The sequence below is a fragment of the Cyprinus carpio genome, chromosome B2, assembly GCF_018340385.1.
Source record: "Cyprinus carpio isolate SPL01 chromosome B2, ASM1834038v1, whole genome shotgun sequence".
Taxonomy (NCBI): Eukaryota; Metazoa; Chordata; class Actinopteri; order Cypriniformes; family Cyprinidae; genus Cyprinus; species Cyprinus carpio.
In genome coordinates this window covers 20,418,491-20,439,199 of record NC_056598.1, presented here as the reverse complement: position 1 = coordinate 20,439,199, position 20,709 = coordinate 20,418,491, and the positions used below count along the sequence as shown (strand labels likewise).

The 20,709-nt window shown below is 39.7% G+C and overlaps 1 gene segment (V, D, J or C); it reads left to right on the top strand.

The window, feature by feature from the left end:
* Nucleotides 1-15,584: 15,584 nt before the first annotated feature.
* LOC122136229 lies at nt 15,585-16,302 on the top strand. The segment is given in 2 exon segments: nt 15,585-15,783; nt 15,928-16,302. Coding segments are annotated over 2 exon segments (354 nt in total).
* The last annotated feature ends 4,407 nt before the right edge of the window (nt 16,303-20,709 follow it).

Sequence of the window (20,709 nt, the reverse complement as noted above, 5' to 3'; positions counted from 1 at the left end):
TAGCTGGCAACGAAGATCACGGGCATCCAGTATGGTTTTCCGGCCTTGACCCTTACGCACAGAGACTGTTCCAGATTCTCTGAATCTTTGGATGATATTATGCACTGCAGATGATGATAACTTCAAACTCTTTGCAATTATTCTCTGAGAAACTCCTTTCTGATATTGCTCCACTATTTTTCGCCGCAGCATTGGGAGAATTGGTGATCCTCTGCCCATCTTGACTTCTGAGAGACACTGCCATTCTGAGAGGCTCTTTTTATACCCAATCATGTTGCCAATTGATCTAATAAGTTGCAAAATGGTCCTCCAGCTGTTCCTTATATGTACATTTAACTTTTCCAGCCTCTTATTGCTACCTGTCCCAACTTTTTTGGAATGTGTAGCTCTCATGAAATCCAAAATGAGCCAATATTTGGCATGACATTTCAAAATGTCTCACTTTCAACATTTGATATGTTATCTATATTCTATTGTGAATAAAATATAAGTTTATGAGATCTGTAAATTATTCCATTCCTTTTTTACTCACAATTTGTACGGTCTTTTTTGGAATCGGGTTTGTGTCTGAATCTATTTAATAATATTTTTTTATTTATCGTATTTAATTTGTGGGATTGTGTTATAAATTACACTTGACTGTCATATATTATATGAGATGAGGACTGAATGTTGTCAGTCTGAGTAGGAGGAGTTTAGCGCATGCCTTGTGAGATACAATAAGACTGTCAACATTTCACAAGCCTCTTTGGATCATCTGATGTTTCTGTTTGTCCCCTGTTCAAACCTGATTATTATGCTAACATGCTGATCTATTTAATATTACTATCATCATCTGAAGGTAGGCTATTATTGCACATGCTGGATATTTTATAAGTACACTGTAAAAAATGATTTTGAACTTTTTAATAAAACAAAGATGATTGGAGATTTTTTTTTTTTTACTTCTTTTACAAATAAAATACTATACTACAGTATGTTTTTAAAATTTTTAATTCAATGTGTTACTTGCGGTTTCTTCTTGATTAATTGTAAAATTTACAAGCGATTTCTGAGTGAAAAGCAATGAACTAGAAATGGAAGCGTAAGCGTAAGTTCTACTAGGAAGACTAAATGTCACGTCACATTACAATTAAGGTCTAGCCAATCGGCTTTCAACACGATGGATATAAAAGCGCACTACTCACATCCTATTTTATGTTTGCAGATAACGCCGCTGTCATTTTTGCGCAAACCGGCGTTTAGGCTATTGCCTGATTTTCACTGGGTTACTTGCAGTTAAGTTCGTCTCCTGCAAGCTATTGCGAGTTTGACATTCCTCTCAAGATGCACATTAGATAGTTGGCTTTGCTCTGGTGTCGTGAATGTTTTTGGTCGTTAGTAGCGTTGGATGATACACAGGCTTCGGAGTTTCCTCGGCAGAGGAGTGAAACATTGGCGGAGTTCCGAGTGCTTTCCAGTGTTGCCAGGTTTTCAAAACCGCCAATTGCTACTCAAAACTATCCCAATCGCGTTTCGAGAAGGGAAAACGCGTTTCCCTGACGAAAGAAAAAAAAAAAAAAAAAATTCACATTCCAGGCGCTGAATAGCACATTATTGGGGTCGCTTCAACTCGTGAACATGTAAAGCAACCCGCAGCAACAGTGTTACAATATCCCAATTCCTCAGAAAAATCGAGGACATGGCAACGCCGGTGCTTTCCGAGCTGTCGCGTCGGCGCGGCGCTGCGTGTGTCTCTATCAACAAAATATTTCATCTGTACGCTCACGTGAACCTGCACGCATGAAATCTCTCTGGGCCTGCTGACGGTCTATTTCGGCATCTCGCTTTCATCAGCCTACATCTTATAAGTATCATTTTTGTTTTATGCGCTTGGGCATACATTTTATTCTCTGCAAGGTTATTTGCTCAAACGTTTTAAGATAAAGCGTTTGGTGTTGCGTGATGGTTTATCTAGCAAACTTGCGCTGCATGATCAAGATGTTAATCAAACTAATACATTCAATGTTCGGAACAACTCTTTCTTAAGGCATTTTAAAGCTTGTTATTAAAGGCTTACAATCTTTTTAGCCTACTGCTAAAGATCGTTGCTCGCATTATTCCTTCTGAAAAAGGGGCTATGTTTTGCACACCTTTAAGTATTTTTTGTCTTAATCATATGCTTTTGTCTTTGTTATTCAGTCATTGTTTCATCTGCATCTATCTACATTAATTCTGAATGCCTCGTAAAGGAATGGGGGTCACTCGTCGGGTTCCCATGGTTATATGGAGTCATCAAGCTTTGTGGGAATTCCATGGCTGCAGATGCAGAGAACTTGGCTCTCACCTCATCTTTACGCAGGTCACTCTCTGGACTGGGCGCTATTATGAAGCAGGCTCTATCAAGCTGATGTATATGGTCATCTTTCAATTGAGTTCTAGGTAAGAGTCGGCTCATCTTTAAAGTCCACGTGAACTGGAGGTCGCTGCTGACTTTATTTCAGTGTGGTGACGTATTTCCAGCTGAAACGGAATATTGAATAGAGGGCATGGTTTTTGTTTGCACTTCTAGTCTGTCTTTCACTTATCACAAACTAATGGCTGGAGGGGTGTGTTTAAGGATATTCTGCCCATGCCGTCAAACTGACGTCATTAGAGAAGGAATGCCATTCCACAGTGGAAGTAAATGTTCAGATTTTGATTAAGGATTACAAAGAAGATTATTTCTTTCTTTTTCAGCGGATTAACTTGCACAGATCATTTACATCAATACTAGCCATGTGTGCTAGTAAAGTCAATTTTGATTTCACGCAGACTTTAAGTTATAATCGAGGCTTGTTTGGTCTTACCCGGCTGTTGCTGCCTTCACCTTACACAGACTGCTGAGGAACTTTGCATAACTCTGCTATGATGGTCATCAGGGACGGTGTCCATTACAGTTATGAAGTTTGGCCTATTGTGGCCTTCACATGTCACAACGACTTTGCTTAAATTGAGTATCTCTTTTATGGTCATGCTGATCTGGCTCATTTTCTTTTTTTTTGGGGGGGGGAGGATAGGTTGCTCTGCAGTTTCTGGCAGTTAGATGGAGTTTTATCAAGAGTGCGCAGGAGTCTAGCCTAAAGAATTGTATCTGTGTATATGCTCTTATGTCTGCTAGAACCCTAATTCTACCTCTTATCAATTAACCTAATCACCTTCTCAGTGAGGTGGTTTAGAATTCCTGTAATTTGCCTTCAGGCTGCTATGTTCATGATCCTCCTCATTGGATGTCCGTCAAGATCAGACTTTATTCACGTAATGCTCAAGGTACAGTATAGGTACAGCAAACTACTGGCGGTGACTACTTCTCAGATGCTCCCCATGTCCAGTTTATCATGGTTTTTCACACACAATGGTCTATCGTTGTCATCTACACAAGGCTTTCACATCACATAGCTTAAAGAAAAGTACATTGCCCATCAACGTAATGTAATGCGTGTGTTTAAGGTAAATTAAGCAAATACTGGTGGTGGTGGTGTTACACCTATTCATTACATTTACTCTTCCACAGCTTCTCGCAGGCTTCCGTCATGGCCTTAGCAGCTATACTCTCTACGACCTCTTGTAGCGTTCTTTCACGGCCTATCGGGGCCTTTGTCTCTGCGGCTGGTTCAGCTCAATGTAGTCACGTTTAGAAGCTGCGGTCTGTCACTGCTTCTGTACACTGGTCACTAATGCTGTTGAACTCTGAGTACAAACATCAGATATGAAGCTACTGGGAAGATGGTCGTCCTCCGCATTGGAATTCCACATTAGACCTGAAATACTAAACATCTTAAGGTATATCAAGCTGTCCTCAAGGTAATCTATATGCAAATAATGGTGGTGGTACAATTCCTCTTCATATTACTCCCAACAACCTCTGATTACTGTGGCTTAACTTGTCCTTTCTTTTTGTGGCCCGTCTTTCGTAGCCTTCCCCTCTGTTACCCATCTCGTGGTGTTCCCACCGTGGTCTAATTACATGGCCTTCCTCTCTGTGCATACTGCATTTCACTTCATTCTACGGCCTCTTGGCTTTCTCACTATGGTCAATTTGGACGTCCTCCTCTGCGGGCTAGCTAGGCCTTTTCTCTGCGGCCTTCGTGGCTTTCTTTTTGTGGCCCGCCGGGGCCGTTCCCTTTTTGTGGCCCGCCGGGGCCGTTCCCTTTTTGTGGCCCGCCGGGGCCGTTCCCACTGTGGCCCGCCGGGGCCGTTCCCACTGTCCGGCCTATCGTGGCCTCCCTCTCTGCCTCACTGTCCGGCCTATCGTGGCCTGTCTCTCTGCCTCACTGTCCGGCCTATCGTGGCCTGTCTCTCTGCCTCACTGTCCGGCCTATCGTGGCCTGCCTCTCTGCCTCACTGTCCGGCCTATCGTGGCCTGCCTCTCTGCCTCACTGTCCGGCCTATCGTGGCCTGCCTCTCTGCCTCACTGTCCGGCCTATCGTGGCCTCTCTCAAAGGCTCTGTGGTCTATCTTCATTGCCATATAAGCTAATACTTTAGCTATAATCTGATGTTGTATTTTTATGTCTGGCTAATTATCTCAATTTATCTCTTTCGTTCATGTTCCAGGATCCTCTAAGAAATACTTCATCTGGTGCGTATTACATTATTCTTCTTTCTTTTGGGGTAGGCTCCACCCTGCCTTCGTCTTCGGCAGGATTAGCTGGTATCTACAAACTTCAGATCCACGCTACGGATGGGGCCTACGCCAAAATAATTATATTTGTGTTGTCGTAAATAAATACTTCAGTCTTATCTCTACCTCCCTGAGTCTTTCTGGTAGAAATGGAAGCGTAAGCGTAAGTTCTACTAGGAAGACTAAATGTCACGTCACATTAAAATTAAGGTCTAGCCAATCGGCTTTCAACACGATGGATATAAAAGCGCACTACTACTCACATCCTATTTTGTGTTTGCAGATAACGCAGCTGTCATTTACCTCCATCCTCCCCACCACCACCAGGTTGGCCCTGCCCATGCAGGGGGTAGGCTCCTCCCTGCCTTCGTCTTCGGCAGGATTAGCTGGTATCTACAAACTTCAGATCCACGCTACGGATGGGGCCTACGCCAAAATAATTATATTTGTGTTGTAAATAAATACTTCAGTCTTATCTCTACCTCCCTGAGTCTTTCTGGTAGAACTCAGAAATGTAACAAAGCTAATAACAAAATTGCATTTAATAGATTTGAAAGAGGATTTTAAGAGGAAATAGAATTTTAAATCTACACTTTAAATGCAGGTTCCAGAGCGGCAGAGGTCATCACACCATACAGTTCTTATCAGTTTGCTGTTGAGGGTGACAGTGTGACACTCTCTTGTAGCTACACTGGTTCTGTTCGAGGTCTCCACTAGTATTGTCAATACGCAGGTTCACCACCAAATTTCCTCATCCTGGATTCCTATGGGACAGTTACTGAAGCTGATCCTCCAGTTGCTGGAGTCTCAATCCATCACAGAAAGGACAACAGTAGTGTGGATCTGAAGATCTCTTCTGCTGCTGTCACTGACTCCGCTCTCTACTACTGTGCTTTGGAGCCCACACTGAAAGGAAATCCACTGCATGCTGTACAAAAAAAAAAAACTCTTTAAATAAGACTGAAAGTGAGAGATGATGTTTATGGGTTTTTTTTTTTTTTTTTTTTTTTTTTTTTAATCACACAGATATTTATTATAAAGTTCTTATACTGTATAAGAAGATCCTTAAGAAACTGCCATACTGTGAAAATATTCTGTGGCTGAAAATGAAAGACAGATTATTCCTTTTATGGGAACATAAAAGGTGTAAAATGCATAACATGTGTGAGCCAAACAATGATTGTATATGAAATTAAATGTCAATAAAGTTAATTCAAAAAAATTACCTTTTTTTTACCATTTTATTTTAAAGCACAGGGTAAAACAACTGGACAAAACATGCTGTTATGAGCTCCAACAGAAGGGGGCAACATGATTTCACAAGCTGTTTTATTCACACTAAACAAGCACCTGATGTCTATAAGAAACACATTTGAAGGCGCAGAACGTGTTTCATATTTCATTAACCCACACCCACATTATTCATACACCACAGAACTTCACTCAGTCTCAGTGCTCTTTCAACCATCAGCTAGTCCCATATTTTTATTCATTTTATAAAGCCACATTCCGCATAATTTGAAATTAACAAATTCTGTAAGTTAATAACGACAATCGAATAAATCAATTATATTTATTTAAATCAATAAATCAAGAAAATTAAAATCTGATCTTTAAAGTGGACCTCACTTAAGATGGAGGAGAGGCAGTTGCTACTCATAATGCTAATCACAGTTTCAGGTAAATATGCTTTTTATGTCAATTAATTATAAATTCCGAATCAATTAATTTAAACTAATATCATTTTTATTGGGGGGAAAAAACTTCATTTTACATCAGGGTATTTCAAAATATGATTCACTGCATTTCAGGTGGATTTGCTGATAGAATTGGGCCAAGTGAAGGAGATACTAATATAATCAGAGAAGAAGGAGAGTCTGTGACACTGAGCTGCACATTTGAAACTAAAAGCAATGATATTTGGCTTTACTGGTACAGACAATATCCAAACAGAGAACCAGAATATATACTGTATAAAGGTGCTCGATCAAGGAGCACTGAGAAAAATATACCTGATGGTTTTCAGTCAACTACATCCCAGTCATCCACTGAACTCATTATTAACAGTGTAACTCTGTCAGATTCGGCTCTCTATTACTGTGCTCTTGAAGTAGCACACAGTGATACAAAATGCATGAGAAGCTTGACAAAAACTCACATGAAATTAATGCTTTGAAGAGTCTTTAATCAATCAGAAACAAAACACATCATGTTTTTATAAACCACAAACAGAAAATGTGGAAACAGCTGTGAATTTGCTAAAAACAAAAAGTTTGAATAAGAGCATGTGAATACAATATATCATGCATATTATGGTTTCACATTATCACTTTAATATCTTTTTTTCTGATTTTATGTTTTATAAATTCCTAAGGATATAACTGAAATCAGTTAAATCCTTGTAAAACAACAACAAAACAGCACACACACACACACACACACACAAAAAAACTTATTTACAATCATGATTATGAATTTTGTTCTTCAGGTGTCACTTTTATGAATGTCATCACTAGTCAAACAATAAAAAAGAGCAAATAGATAAAAGTTAGACAATAAAAACATTACATTAAAATATGAACAACACCTTCTCACAGAGTCTTCTTAGATTAATCAGTATATTTGACTTTACTAAAAAGCAGGTCTTAATACTTTTAAGGCTTTGATGAAAAATATTACAGATCAGATCAGATCAGAGAGAGAGAATATGCTTCATAGATTCAGGACTATGGCTTTGCCTTTGATAAGAGGTGCTGGATGGAGACATCCTTTGGTAGACGGTTAATGAATGTTTACTTCAGCAACTCTTTGTGATGCAGATGAACTGAAACATCATCCTGAAAAATTAATCTTTGTTGTTGTTTGTTGTTTGCCTTTGCTCTGTTCTCCTTCATTTCTGCTGTCATGATTTTCTTAATCTGGTAATTTGTCATTCTTTTTTTCATGAGATAAAAAATACTGATCCTTTCATCTACAGCTGTCGATTTTTGCAAATGTCATCACACCCAGTTTTAATCAAGACACCCTTGCTCAATTTTATGGGAGTGCAGGTTTTAGGGGAGGTGCTCTCTGGAGACATCCTCTTCTACACAGTGCTGTCTGTGAAGCAGATAAACTAATCCACTGCAAAATGGTGCTCAGCTTTTCACTTTTGTTCTGCACTTTTGCATGTAAGAATTTTATATATACATTCTTATATCATTATGCTGCATATTTTCATATTTTCCATTCAATTTAAATGTTTTTTTTTTCCTTTTTTCTTTTTGGTTTCTTGTGCTTTTGTATTTTATGACAATGGAGTTAATGATTAAATCTGATTCACAGGTGTGAGTTTTGGAAATGTCATCACACCAGTCCAGCCTGAGGTGTCTGGGACAATGGGGGACAATATAACTCTGTCCTGTAACTACTCTTCAGCAGTTAGTCTGCAGTGGTATCGCCAATATCCAAACTCAGCTCCTGAATTTCTTTTGATAATACTATTGTACATAGCTCAGGGAAAGTTTCACAGAAGTCTAAAATTGTAGAACAAGATCTTCGATTCTCTGGGAAAGTGAATGAAAAGAAAACTCATGTGGATCTGGAGATCTCCTCAGTTAAAGTGTCAGACTCTGCTCTGTACTACTGTGCTCTGCAGCCCACAGTGACAGGAAACACAACAACACTGTACAAAAACCTGACTTATGTTAATTATCCAGTGGGTTAATTGTTACTCATCCAGCAAATTCCTCAAGACATTTGTTTGAAAAATTAAAAATCAGTAATTTACTGAAGAAAAACATTTTTAATATTTTGATATATCAATTAAGGTAGTTTACTGTAGAACCTATAGAATTATATCTGAAAATACATTAATATATATAATATATTAATATATCTATATTTAAAATCAAAAGAAAGAAAACAGTGAAGTAACTCAAACATATTTCCCATTCAAGAAAGCACATTATTTCATATAGTTTTGAGCTCCAACAGAAGGGGGCAACACAATCTCACAAATTATGCTTCACAAGCATTTCCCTGATGTTCACCAAAGATGATTGAGAAGTGCTATCAATGTTTCTTTGCAAAGAAAGCTGTGAATTTGGGAGGTAAAAAGGGTTACATAACGACATGTGAATACGATTTAGGATGTATTGCATATTTTTGTCATATTAGCTTGTTTGTTAGGTTATCTCTTTTCTCATATTATGAAGTCTCATTAAAAACTATAGAAACTCATGTGTATGAACAAAATGGTAATACAATATTGGTTGGAGCAGAAAAATTAAGAACATAAAAGGGTTATCAAAAAATAATTAAAAGAAATAAGCATATATTTAAACAGCCATTTAATCTTTTCTTTTGTGCATTGTAATTCAGACTCACTGTCAGGACAGGAGGAGGAGTTTAGCACAGACACTATACAGCATGCAGCTGGGTAAAGATGAACATCACTCAACACTGTGTGGAGCAGCTGCTCTGTTTTTAGTTTGTTCTTACTAGTTCAGTGAGTGAACATGTTGCTTTATATTATTATATTGCTGTCATCAACTGAAGGTATAATATTGTAAAAATAAAAGCATTTTATTCCAATAGAAGTGTTTAAAAACTGCATTTAACACCACTTTTATCTGCAGGTTCCAGAGCCTCAGAAGTCATCACTCCAAAATGTGACAGAGAATTTGCTCTTGAGGGTGACAATGTGACACTCTCCTGTAACTACAGCGGTTCTGCTCGTGGTGTTCACTGGTATCGCCAATATGCAGGATCACCACCACAGTTCCTCATACTGGAAGATTCAGGGGTTACAACTCCAGCTAATCCATCAGTTCCAGGAATAACCATCAGTCACAGAAAAAAAGAAAGCCATGTGGATCTGATCATCTCCTCTGCTAAAGTGTCAGACTCTGCTCTGTATTACTGTGCTCTGAGGCCCACAGTGACAGGAAACACAACAACACTGTACAAAAACAGTTTTCATATGCTTATCAAGACTTGATAGAAATGTACAAACCACAGCTGGACTCGACAGCACAAAGGTCAAAAAAGAGAGAAAGAGACAGTGTACAACTGCTAATGAAATTAACTTATTGTTAAGTAAGCTGACTTTACTTGCAGATGTCACAAGGTGATGATCTTTAGGGGCGGAACCAAAATTCGGGAAGTTTGGTTCCGCCCGGAAGTGTTTCCGCCCGGAAAAACAGAACACCGGAATTTCCGGTAGCGCCGTAAGAAGGAAAATCAGGGAATTCGATGCACCTGTGCCTAGTTAGGGGACAGCGGTTGGTGATTGGAGGATACGCTGGACAAGGCAGTACTTAACGCCAAGTTATTTCACAGTCTGGGCGCTCTTTCTGGTGTGTGTGAAGCACTGTGTTGTGCCCGTCTTGGTGCGCTGCTGGCGGCTGTCTAACTCTCTCTCTCCCTCAGGCTGGAATTGTATGATTGTGAAGACATCGCGAACCTTAAAGGTTGAGAAGTGAACGGATTATACGGCGAACTGAGACGACGTGAAAAAGGGGATTGGAAGCGGCATTGATGTGAGTACTAAGAGCCAGTCGAAAGTGCCCTGTATATTGACCTGGCGTTGTGTAGATCTCTCCAGGAGGAGGAGGGCGGCCCTACCCCTAATATAGCGTGGTGGGAGAGCCGAAGGAATACTTATTGAAGTAGTCACAACGACGACATCACTAGCTAGGCCGCATATTCCATCGCCAGATCCGAACCAAGCGAAGTGAAGGAAGACGGGTGTCCTTTTCGTACACTGAGTGTGGTGGGTGAGTCTTCATGCTGTGAAAACCTATAATTTTGACGTGGTGCTGTATATTGCTGTGGGCTGCTGTGTATTGCCGTGTGTCCTGTCAGATAAACCCCCGCCTTCACGCACTTCGTCGCGGGAGGACAAGGAGACTGCTGGTCCTAGCCTAGTTCAGTACAGTATATGTTGTGAGCGTGCTTCAGATCTCCGGAGATAGCACGGTACGCTGTGTCCAGCCCAGAGGTGAAAGCCATCCAAAGCAGAGTAACTGTGCTTTGTGTCCAAGTTGATACCTGTGGAGAGGAAAGGAAAGAGAGAGTGAGTAACACAAGGAGAACCAGAGGGAACCTGTACTTACAGTACGCTGTGTTCAGCCCAGAGGTGAGAGCCATTCAAAGCAAACTAACTGTGCTATTGTGCCCAAGTTGATACCTGTGGAGAGAAAAAGGAGAGAGAGGGAATAACACGAGGAGGAATAGAGCGAACCCTGTACTTACAGTACGCTGTGTCCAGCCCAGAGGTGAGAGCCATTCAAAGCAAACTAACTGTACTATTGTGCCCAAGTTGATACCTGTGGAGAGAAAAGGAAAGAGAGAGTGAGTAACACAAGGAGAAAACAGAGGAAACCTGTACTTACAGTACGCTGTGTTCAGCCCAGAGGTGAGAGCCATTCAAAGCAAACTAACTGTGTTATTGTGCCCAAGTTGATACCTGTGGAGAGAAAAGGAGAGAGTGAATAACACGAGGAGAAATAGAGCGAACCCTGTACTTACAGTACGCTGTGTTCAGCCCAGAGGTGAGAGCCATTCAAAGCAAACTAACTGTGCTATTGTGCCTAAGTTGATACCTGTGGAGAGAAAAGGGGAGAGAGTGGGTAACACGAGGAGAGACCGAGGAAACCTGTACTTACGCCGCTGCCTGTGGAGAAAGAGAAAGCGAGTGAGCACCCAAGGAACGAAATGTGTGAACCAGTACTTACTGTGAGCTGTAATCAGCGAAGAGGTGAGAGCAAAACCAAGCTGAACTAACTGTGCCTGTGTGTCCCAGCCGTTGCCTGTGGAGAAAGAGAAAGAGAGTGAGCACCCAGAGAACGAACTGTGTGAACCAGTACTTACTGTGAGCTGCAATCAGCGAAGAGGTGAGAGCAAAACCAAGCCGAATTAACTGTGCTTTTGTGTCCCAGCCGTTGCCTGTGGAGGAAGAGAAAGAGAGTGAGCACCTCGAGAACGAACTGTGTGAACCAGTACTTACCGTGAGCTGTATTCAGTGAAGAGGAGGAAGAAGAAGGGCGCTACGGATACCTAAGACTCAGGCCGGGGCCCGAGTCCCACGCCCCGGATCCCCGTGGCCCCCTTGCTCCCTGACCTCTTCCCGGCCATAGCCCATCTGGAGGGCCGAGCCAGAGTTTAGTTTTAATTGCCCTTTCCCTATTCCCCCAAGCTATTTTTTAAATATTTAAATAAAGATTGTTTTATCACTTACTTGTTCTCGTGTTGTTTGGCCATTGGGTTGGCTTTGGGGACCTCCTCGAGGTGGAAGTTGAGAAGGGGTGTGGCTTAGTCAAAGCATAGCCAGCCCCTGGGTGTGACACATAGACAGTAAGTAACTCTGAAGGGACCTTCTGACATTTTTCCACAGATATCCTAAATAATGCAACTACTAACTGAACAGTTGGCTTCTGTTAGTTACAGTACATCAACCAATAAAATATATCTCATACAACTCAGAACATCTTTAATATTGTTATAGGCCTAAATGCAATGTCTCACAGATATTTTTAAACTAAACTGCTACATATACTGTACCTGCAACAGTTATTAAATATAACAACTGTGTACTTTGTTAAATGGATGAATTGATAAAATAATAAAAACAAATAAAAGTTCTAACAAAAGACTACTGATTAAAAAAGTATTGTATATTGGTCTTTGCTAAAATGTCTACAAATTTGAAATAATTGGTAAATGATCACCACAAAAACATCCACCGTAGGTTCAGAGAGAGATGATCTGCTTCATGAATTTAGAGCTGTAGTTTTAAGGGGAGGTGCTAGAGACAACCTCTGCTATAAAATAAATGAATGTTACTTCAGTAACAGTTTGTCCTATAGATGAACTTAAACACCATCCTGAAAATGATGCTGTTTGTTTTGGCTTTGTTCTGTTGTCTTGCATGTCAGTATCGAATTTCAACTCTCAAACCCTACATTTCTTTTTCTGTTTATTTGAATGTTTTATTGTTAAAATATTGTCAAATGTTGATAATCTCATCTGCAGGTGTCAGTTTTGGGAATGTCATCACACCAGTTGAATCTCATGTGTCTGGGACTGAAGGGGACATTATAAGTCTCTCCTGCAGCTACTCCTCAGCAAGAAGTTTATTTTGGTATCATCAATATCCTGGGTCAGCTCCTGAATTTCTTTTCCTAATTCTTCATGCTACTGGGGAAGTTTTACAAAAATCCAAAACTGTGGACCAAGATCCTCGATTCTCAGCAAAACTTAATGAAAAGAAAACTCATGTGGATCTGGAGATCTCCTCTGCTAAAGTCTCAGACTCTGCGATGTACTACTGTGCCCTGGAGCCCACAGTGACAGGAAAACAAACTACACTGTACAAAAACCTCACTGTATTTTGGCAAAGCATTAAAGCATACAGGATATTTCTACTGACATTTTACTATTCAATATATACATATAAAAATCCAGCTAACCAACCAATAAATAAATAAATAAAAACTCTTTCTTCATGTTTTTATGCCACAATCTAATCAAATGTATAACATTTGGCTTCTTTAAACTTAATTGTAAGCAACATAAAAATACTGATCTGCAAAAATTGTTGTTCTAGAATTCTCATTTCCGGCTAAATATTCCAAATCTGTATCATGTGTAAGTTTATTATTATTCCCCTAAATGTCACTGAAATATGTTGTAGCATGTTATATATCTTTCTGTATCTATTTAATAATATTTTTTTATTTATCGTATTCAATTTGTGGGATTGTGTTATAAATTATACTTATATGATGAGGACTGAATGTTGTCAGTCTGAGTAGGAGGAGTTTAGCGCATGTCTTGTGAGATACAATAAGACTGTCAACATTTCACAAGCCTCTTTGGATCATCTGATGTTTCTGTGTGTCTCCTGTTCAAACCTGATTTTTATGCTAACATGTTGATCTATTTAATATTACTATCATCAGCTGAAGGTAGGCTATTATTGTATATGCTGGATATTTTATAAGTACACTGTAAAAAATGATTTTGAACTTTTTAATAAAACAAAGATGACTGGAGATTTTTTTTTACTTCTAATACAAATAAAATACTATACTATGTTTTTCAAATTTTTAATTCAATGTGTTATTTGCAGTTTCTTCTTAATTAATTGTAAAATTTACAAGTGATTTATGAGTGAAAAGTAAAGAACTCTAGAACTCAAAATTTTGCATTTAATAGATTTGAAAGAGGATTTTAAGAGGAAAGAGAATTTTAAATCTACACTTTAAATGCAGGTTCCAGAGCGGCAGAGGTCATCACACCATACAGTTCTTATCAGTTTGCTGTTGAGGGTGACAGTGTGACACTCTCTTGTAGCTACACTGGTTCTGTTCGAGGTCTTCACTGGTATCGTCAATACACAGGTTCACCACCAAAGTTCCTCATACTGGATTATTATGAGACAGTTACTGAAGCTGATCCTCCAGTTGCTGGAGTCTCAATCCATCACAGAAAAGACAACAGTAGTGTGGATCTGAAGATCTCCTCTGCTGCTGTCACTGACTCCACTCTCTACTACTGTGCTTTGGAGCCCACAGTGAAAGGAAATCCACTGCATGCTGTACAAAAAGTTTTTTAAATAAGACTTAGGCAGAAAGAAAGCAAGAGGTTGGGCTGAGGTTTTAATGTACAATGAAAATCACAGACCCTTCAAATATTCTTATACAGTTCTTATATTAGTAGATCCTTAAGAATCTGTCATATTGTTAAAGTATTCTGTGGCTAAACGTGGAAGACAGATTGTCCCTTTTATAAGGACATAAAGCATTTATGCATAACGTGTAAGTACAATAATCCAATTATTGTAAATATAAACAAATGTCAATAAAAGTGACTCAAACATGTTTACCATTTTAAAGCACAGGATAAAGCAACTGCACAAAACATGCTGTTCTGAGCTCCAACAGAAGGGGGCAACATGATTTCACAAGCTGTTTTATTCACACTAAACAAGCACCTGATATCTATAAGAAACACATTTGAAGGCACAGAATGTTTCATATTTCATTAACCCACATTGTTCATGTGAATAATTCAATAGAATTTCACTCAGTCTCAGTGCTTTCATTCAACCATCAGCTACTCTCATATTTTAATTCATTTTATAAAGCCGCATTCAGCATAATTTGGAACTAATAAATCAATAAATCAACAATGATGATCTAATAAATTAATTTAATAAATACTTGAAACTAAAAATTTGATCTTCAAAGTGGACTTCACTCATAATGTTCATCATAGTTTTTGGTAAAAATACTTTTAATCACAATTAATTATATTTTATACATCTAATATTTTAATCTAATATACATTTTATTGAACAAATCAAGGTATTTTAAACTATGATTAATTGCGTTTCAGGTGGATTTGCTGATAGGATTGGGTCAAGTGAAGGAGTTACAAAAATAATCAGAGAAGAAGGAGAGTCTGTGACACTGAGCTGCACATATGAAACAAACAGCAATGATATTTGGCTCTACTGGTACAGACAATATCCAAACAGAGAACCAGAATATATACTTTACAAAGGTGCTTGATCAAAAAGCAGACAGAAAGATACAGTATACCTGATGGATTTTCAAGGTAAATAAAACAGATTATTGGAGCAATATTTACTTATTACACACATTACTTGTAAAATTTCAAGCAATTATTTTACGGAAATAAATGCTACAAATCGTTGTTCTTGGCCCCTTAAATCTTGTCTTTTTTGAAGACTTCTCACACTCAATTAGTCCTTCAGCAAACATATTCTAACCTTCAATAGGCTCCACCACTATATTCATCTATCTATTATAATATCTCACCAACATGGATGTTGCTCCCCCTTTATGACCTTCTGAAGAGACTGTAACACTAGAACAGTATGGTCTCTTATGAATTACAGAAGCTGTGCAGCTTTTAAACTGTGTTGCACATTTCACATTACCACACCCACAATATTAGTACACAATGGAACTTCCCTCATGTGCATTCTGGATACCAACACAGATCCATTCACACTATAAAACAATATTCAGGTACAGTTTTCTAAATCTAACAGTAACAGAAATACAAACTACATCTGGACTGCCAACATGGAGAGAGAGATGCTACTCTTGATTCTCATTGTAGTTACAGGTAAATATGTCTGAACAAACAATATTCCATTTTAATGCAAAGCAAATCTGGCCCTGATGTTATACATACTGAAAAGACATTTGTAACATGTTTTATTGTTTTAATGATCTAGATCATAATGAATAAAAACGCATTTCATTTCAGGTGGATTTGCAGACAAAATTGAACCAAGAGAAGGAGATAGCAATTTAATCAAGGAAGAAGGAGAATTTGTGACACTGAGCTGCACATATGATGTGGGCAGCAATAACGTTTGGCTTTACTGGTACAGACAGTATCCAAATGGAGAACCTCGGTTTTTACTGCTCAAAGGTGCTCGATCACAGACCTATGAGAATATAGCAGACAAACGGTTTCGGTCGACTACATCCCAGTCATCCACTGAACTCATTATTGAAAAAGCAGCTCTGTCAGATTCTGCTCTGTATTATTGTGCTCTTCGAGTGGCCCAGTGATACAAAATACCAGAGAAGCTTTACAAAAACTGAAAATAAAAAATGTGCTTTGAACAGTGTTTAATCAAATAGCATCATACCACAATGTATTTTTTTTTTTTTTTTTTTTTTTTTTGAAAACCGCAGCTCTAAAAATTAGAATGTGGCAACACCTGTGAATTTAGGAGAATATGAAAGGGTATACACAGGGGGCATGTGAAACTATCTCTTATTTGTTTTTTTTAAATGTTATTTAAAATACAGAAATCATTCAGTATACAAAATAGTATACAACAACAACAACAAAAAATAAATAAATAAATAAAAACAAGAAAAAAATATATCTATTGTAAAGTAGTTCTCTGTCTGTTATCCTCTACAGATAAAGTAAACCTGCATAGCTCTCATATATATATATATATAATGGCAAGAGGACGAGTTTAACACAGACAATAGCACACAAATAAAGTCACAATCAGTCTCTGTGTGAAGCAGCTGCTCTTTATTTAGCTTGCTCCTGGCAATTTGTTGAGCGAACATGTTAATCTATATTATCATACTGATGTCATTAACAGAAGGTATAATATTGTAATATTTTAATATAATATATTACTAAAATACTATACTGTTTATACTGTAATGTATAATATAATGCTATACAACATACTACTGTTTCAATTCTATATGAAAGATTAATATTTGTTTTACAAGATGTATGTATGGTTGTGTTACAATTAATACCACTTTCATTTGCAGGTTCCAGAGCCTCAGAAGTCATCGCTCCAAAAAGTGACAGAGAATTTGCTCTTGAGGGTGACAATGTGACACTCTCCTGTAACTACAGCGGTTCTGCTCGTGGTGTTCACTGGTATCGCAAATATGCAGGATCACCACCACAGTTCCTCTTCAGGAACTCGAGCTGCGTCGGAGACAGCTTTGGGGAACACCTTCACCGAGACCGGCTCTGAATCCTGTGTGTAATCAGACCAATGGATGGGCAAGACGTCATAGGCGGGTGACGTCAGAGACCAGGAAGCTTAAAAGCACGTGCAGTGAAACCGGTATTTAGCCTTCTGTCTTCAGCAATCGCTCTGTGTGTGTGTGTGTGTGTGTGTGTGTGTGTGTGTGTGTGTGTGTGTGTGTGTGTGTGTGTGTGTGTGTGTGTGTGTGTGTGTGTGTGTGTGTGTGTGTGTGTGTGTGTGTGTGTGTCAGTCAGTCGCTATCTGTTTGTGAGTCTTATTTAGTGTTGTTTTCAGTTTTTTAGTGTTGTCAATCAAGAGAAGTCTTGGGTGAGAGCAGGCAGCGTTCAGGCTGTGTGTTTTCCCTGCCCGCAAAAAAAAAGGGGGGGGGGACATGGACAGTGAAGGGATGGGAGTGAAGCGCGCAGAATCAGCTCTCGAGGGAGTTGACGGCTGCGATGTGAGCATTTTGCTTCACTCTCAGAAGGCTCTCTTTGAGGAGCTGCGAATTCGGCGCGCTCACAGATGAAAAAGGCGGTCACTATAGCGGGACAAATTGAGTCTGCAGTAGTTGAAACTAAAGCTATGGAGAGCACTGAAACTTCAGTTAATGCAGTGCACAGTAGCTCACGTGAAGGTGCAAAACAGCGGTGGAGACAGAGATCTGCTCCACGTAAATCCACATTTTCTCATCAGATGCCTTCAAATGAATCACAGAAAAAATTGGATGCAAAAACATGCTTCCGCTGTGGCACTACAACACATTTAGCAAACTACCCTAAATGCCCAGCTAAACAATCAAAATGCAGACTGTGTGGGAAATTTGGACATTTTGCAAGAGTTTGTCGTAGTTCTGCATCCACCTGCAATGTCCAAGAAGTTGCTGTGCCTGAGTTAACGGTCTTAAGCATTGAAATGCCTCTGTCTATGAAACAGAAACAAAATCTCACATGTACTGTTTCTTTGCACATTGAGGGTGGGAAATCAGTCGACACTGAACTGATTGTGGATACTGGTTCAGCTGTTTCCATCCTCGCAGAGCATCTGTACCACCAGCACTTCTCAGACATTTCCCTTACTGTGCCTAATGTTCATCTGGTGACATATATGAAAAAGACAATTCCAGTTGTGGGGTGTCTTGCTATTACAGTTAGCTATCAGTGTCAACGTGCGCAGGCTTCATTCTACATTGTACCTGGCGGAACACCATCGCTTGGTATGGATCTCTTTAATGCTTTGCACCTTGAAATACGGGATGGATCTGTTGTATCTTCTGCAGAGAACAGCCAAGTTGCCGTAAACATCACTGAGCCTTTGGGTGTGGCTGCTGGCTTTGTACACAAAGTTAATGTGCGTTCAGATGTGCCGCCAATTCAACAGAAATTGCATAGACTGTCATTTGCAGTGAGAGATGCAGTCTCGCAAGAGTTAAAGAGGCTGGAATCTGAAGGCATCATAGAAAAAGTAGACTCATCTCCTTGGGTATCACCATTGGTGGTCATTAAAAAGAAATCTGGAGGAATTCGACTTTGTGTTGATTTAAGAGAGCCAAACAAAGCTGTCATCATAGACAGTCACCCTCTGCCTCATATTGAGGATGTTTTTACAGAATTGCGTGGAGCTTCTATGTTTTCTACAATAGACCTCCAGAATGCATACCACCAAGTGACCTTGCACCCGGATAGTAGGGATCTAACGGCTTTTGTTACCCATGACAGGCTTTATCGTTTCACACGGGTCACTTATGGGCTGGCGTCAGCACCTACTGCATTTCAAAGGATGATGTCTCAAATTTTGGCTGGTCAGGATGGTGTGCAATGTTATCTAGATGACATCATTGTCTTTGGGAATAATCCAGAGCTGCATGAGAAACGACTTTAATCTGTACTACAGCGGTTGCAAAACTGTGGGTTGAAGCTTAATGTAGAAAAGTGCTGCTTCAGGAAAACTGAGTTACCATTCCTTGGCCATGTCATTTCTGCATCAGGCTTGCATCCAAATCCAGATCATGTTCTAGCTATACAACAAGCACCTCATGATGCACAGTCCTTGCCGGCTGGTATTCCAAATTTATTCCCAATTATGCAACATTGGTTGAACCTTTCCGTGCACTGCTCTGAAAGTCTACTGGCATTTGCTGGACGGGTGAGGCCCAGGAATGTTTTAACCACCTGAAACATCTGATTACTACTAGCCCAGCCCTTGCACTGTATGATCCTACTTTACCGACAACAGTCTCTACAGATGCGTCAGATTACGGCGTTGGTGCCGTGCTGACTCAGAGTCATGGCACTGATGAAAGAACAGTTGCTTTTGCATCTAGAACATTGTCGGATTGTGAAAGGAAGTACTCTACAACAGAAAAGGAGGCCTTGGCTTGTGTTTGGGCGAAAGAAAAGTGGCGTACTTACCTCTGGGGTCGCCACTTTACTCTTTGCACTGACCACAGTGCCTTGTCTACGCTGCTTTCCACAAAGGGTCTTGGACGCGCAGGCATGAGGCTGGCTCGATGGTCTGTTTTAACTACAGTATGAAATACAAGCCTGGACAAGACAATGTAACAGCAGATTGTTTGTCCAGACTTCCCCTTCCTGCTGCTGATTACAGCCAAGAGCAAGAGCTTGAGATGGTGGCAATACTGTCTCCTGAGTTTGCAGCTGTTACTGTAGAGCAGCTTAAGGCAACGTGTGATGCCTGTCCTATTCTTCAACAGGTAAAGGCTTGCATTGAAAAGGGGTGGCCTTGTAGCGTGAAAAGTTCAGTTATCGCTACTTATTACCATCTTCGGAATGAGCTGGCTGTGCATGATGGTTACATAATTCAGAGCACACATCAGGTAATCATTCCAGAAGCATTACAATCTAAGTTTATCCAGTTGGCTCACGCAACTCATCAAGGGATGGTGCGTACAAAGCAGAGGCTGAGAGATTTGTATTGGTGGCCTGGGATGGACTGTCAAGTGGAAAATGCTATTTAATCCTGTTCCACTTGGCTCCAGCATGATAAAACGGCTAATACTCATGTAGCTCCACTCTGTCCTGTGCCTACTCCAACAACTGCTTGGGAAAAACTGGCTATTGATGTAGTTGGGCCCTTGAATAATGCTCCTCAAGGATGTCGTTATGCTATGACGCTTATTGATTACTACAGCAAATGGCCAGAGATTGCGTTCGCACCTGATGTTACTTCTGCGACTGTTGTGAAATTCCTGTCTGCTGCATTCAGTCATGAGGGAAATCCTAGTGAACTTGTAACTGATAATGGCTCACAATTTGTTTCGGCTGAGTTTGAGGCATTCCTTGCAGAGAGAGATATTAAGCATTACCGAAGCTCTGTCTATTACCCCCAAGCGCATGGGGAGATTGAATGCTTCAATAGAGTGTTCAAAGACTGTTTACAGACTGCTAGCATTGAATGTAAAGAGTGGAAAGCTTTTGTGACAGTTTCTACATACATACAGAGCAACTCCACATGCTGTGACAAAACTGTCACCTGCTGAGCTTTTGCATGGCCGACCAATTAAGACAAAACTG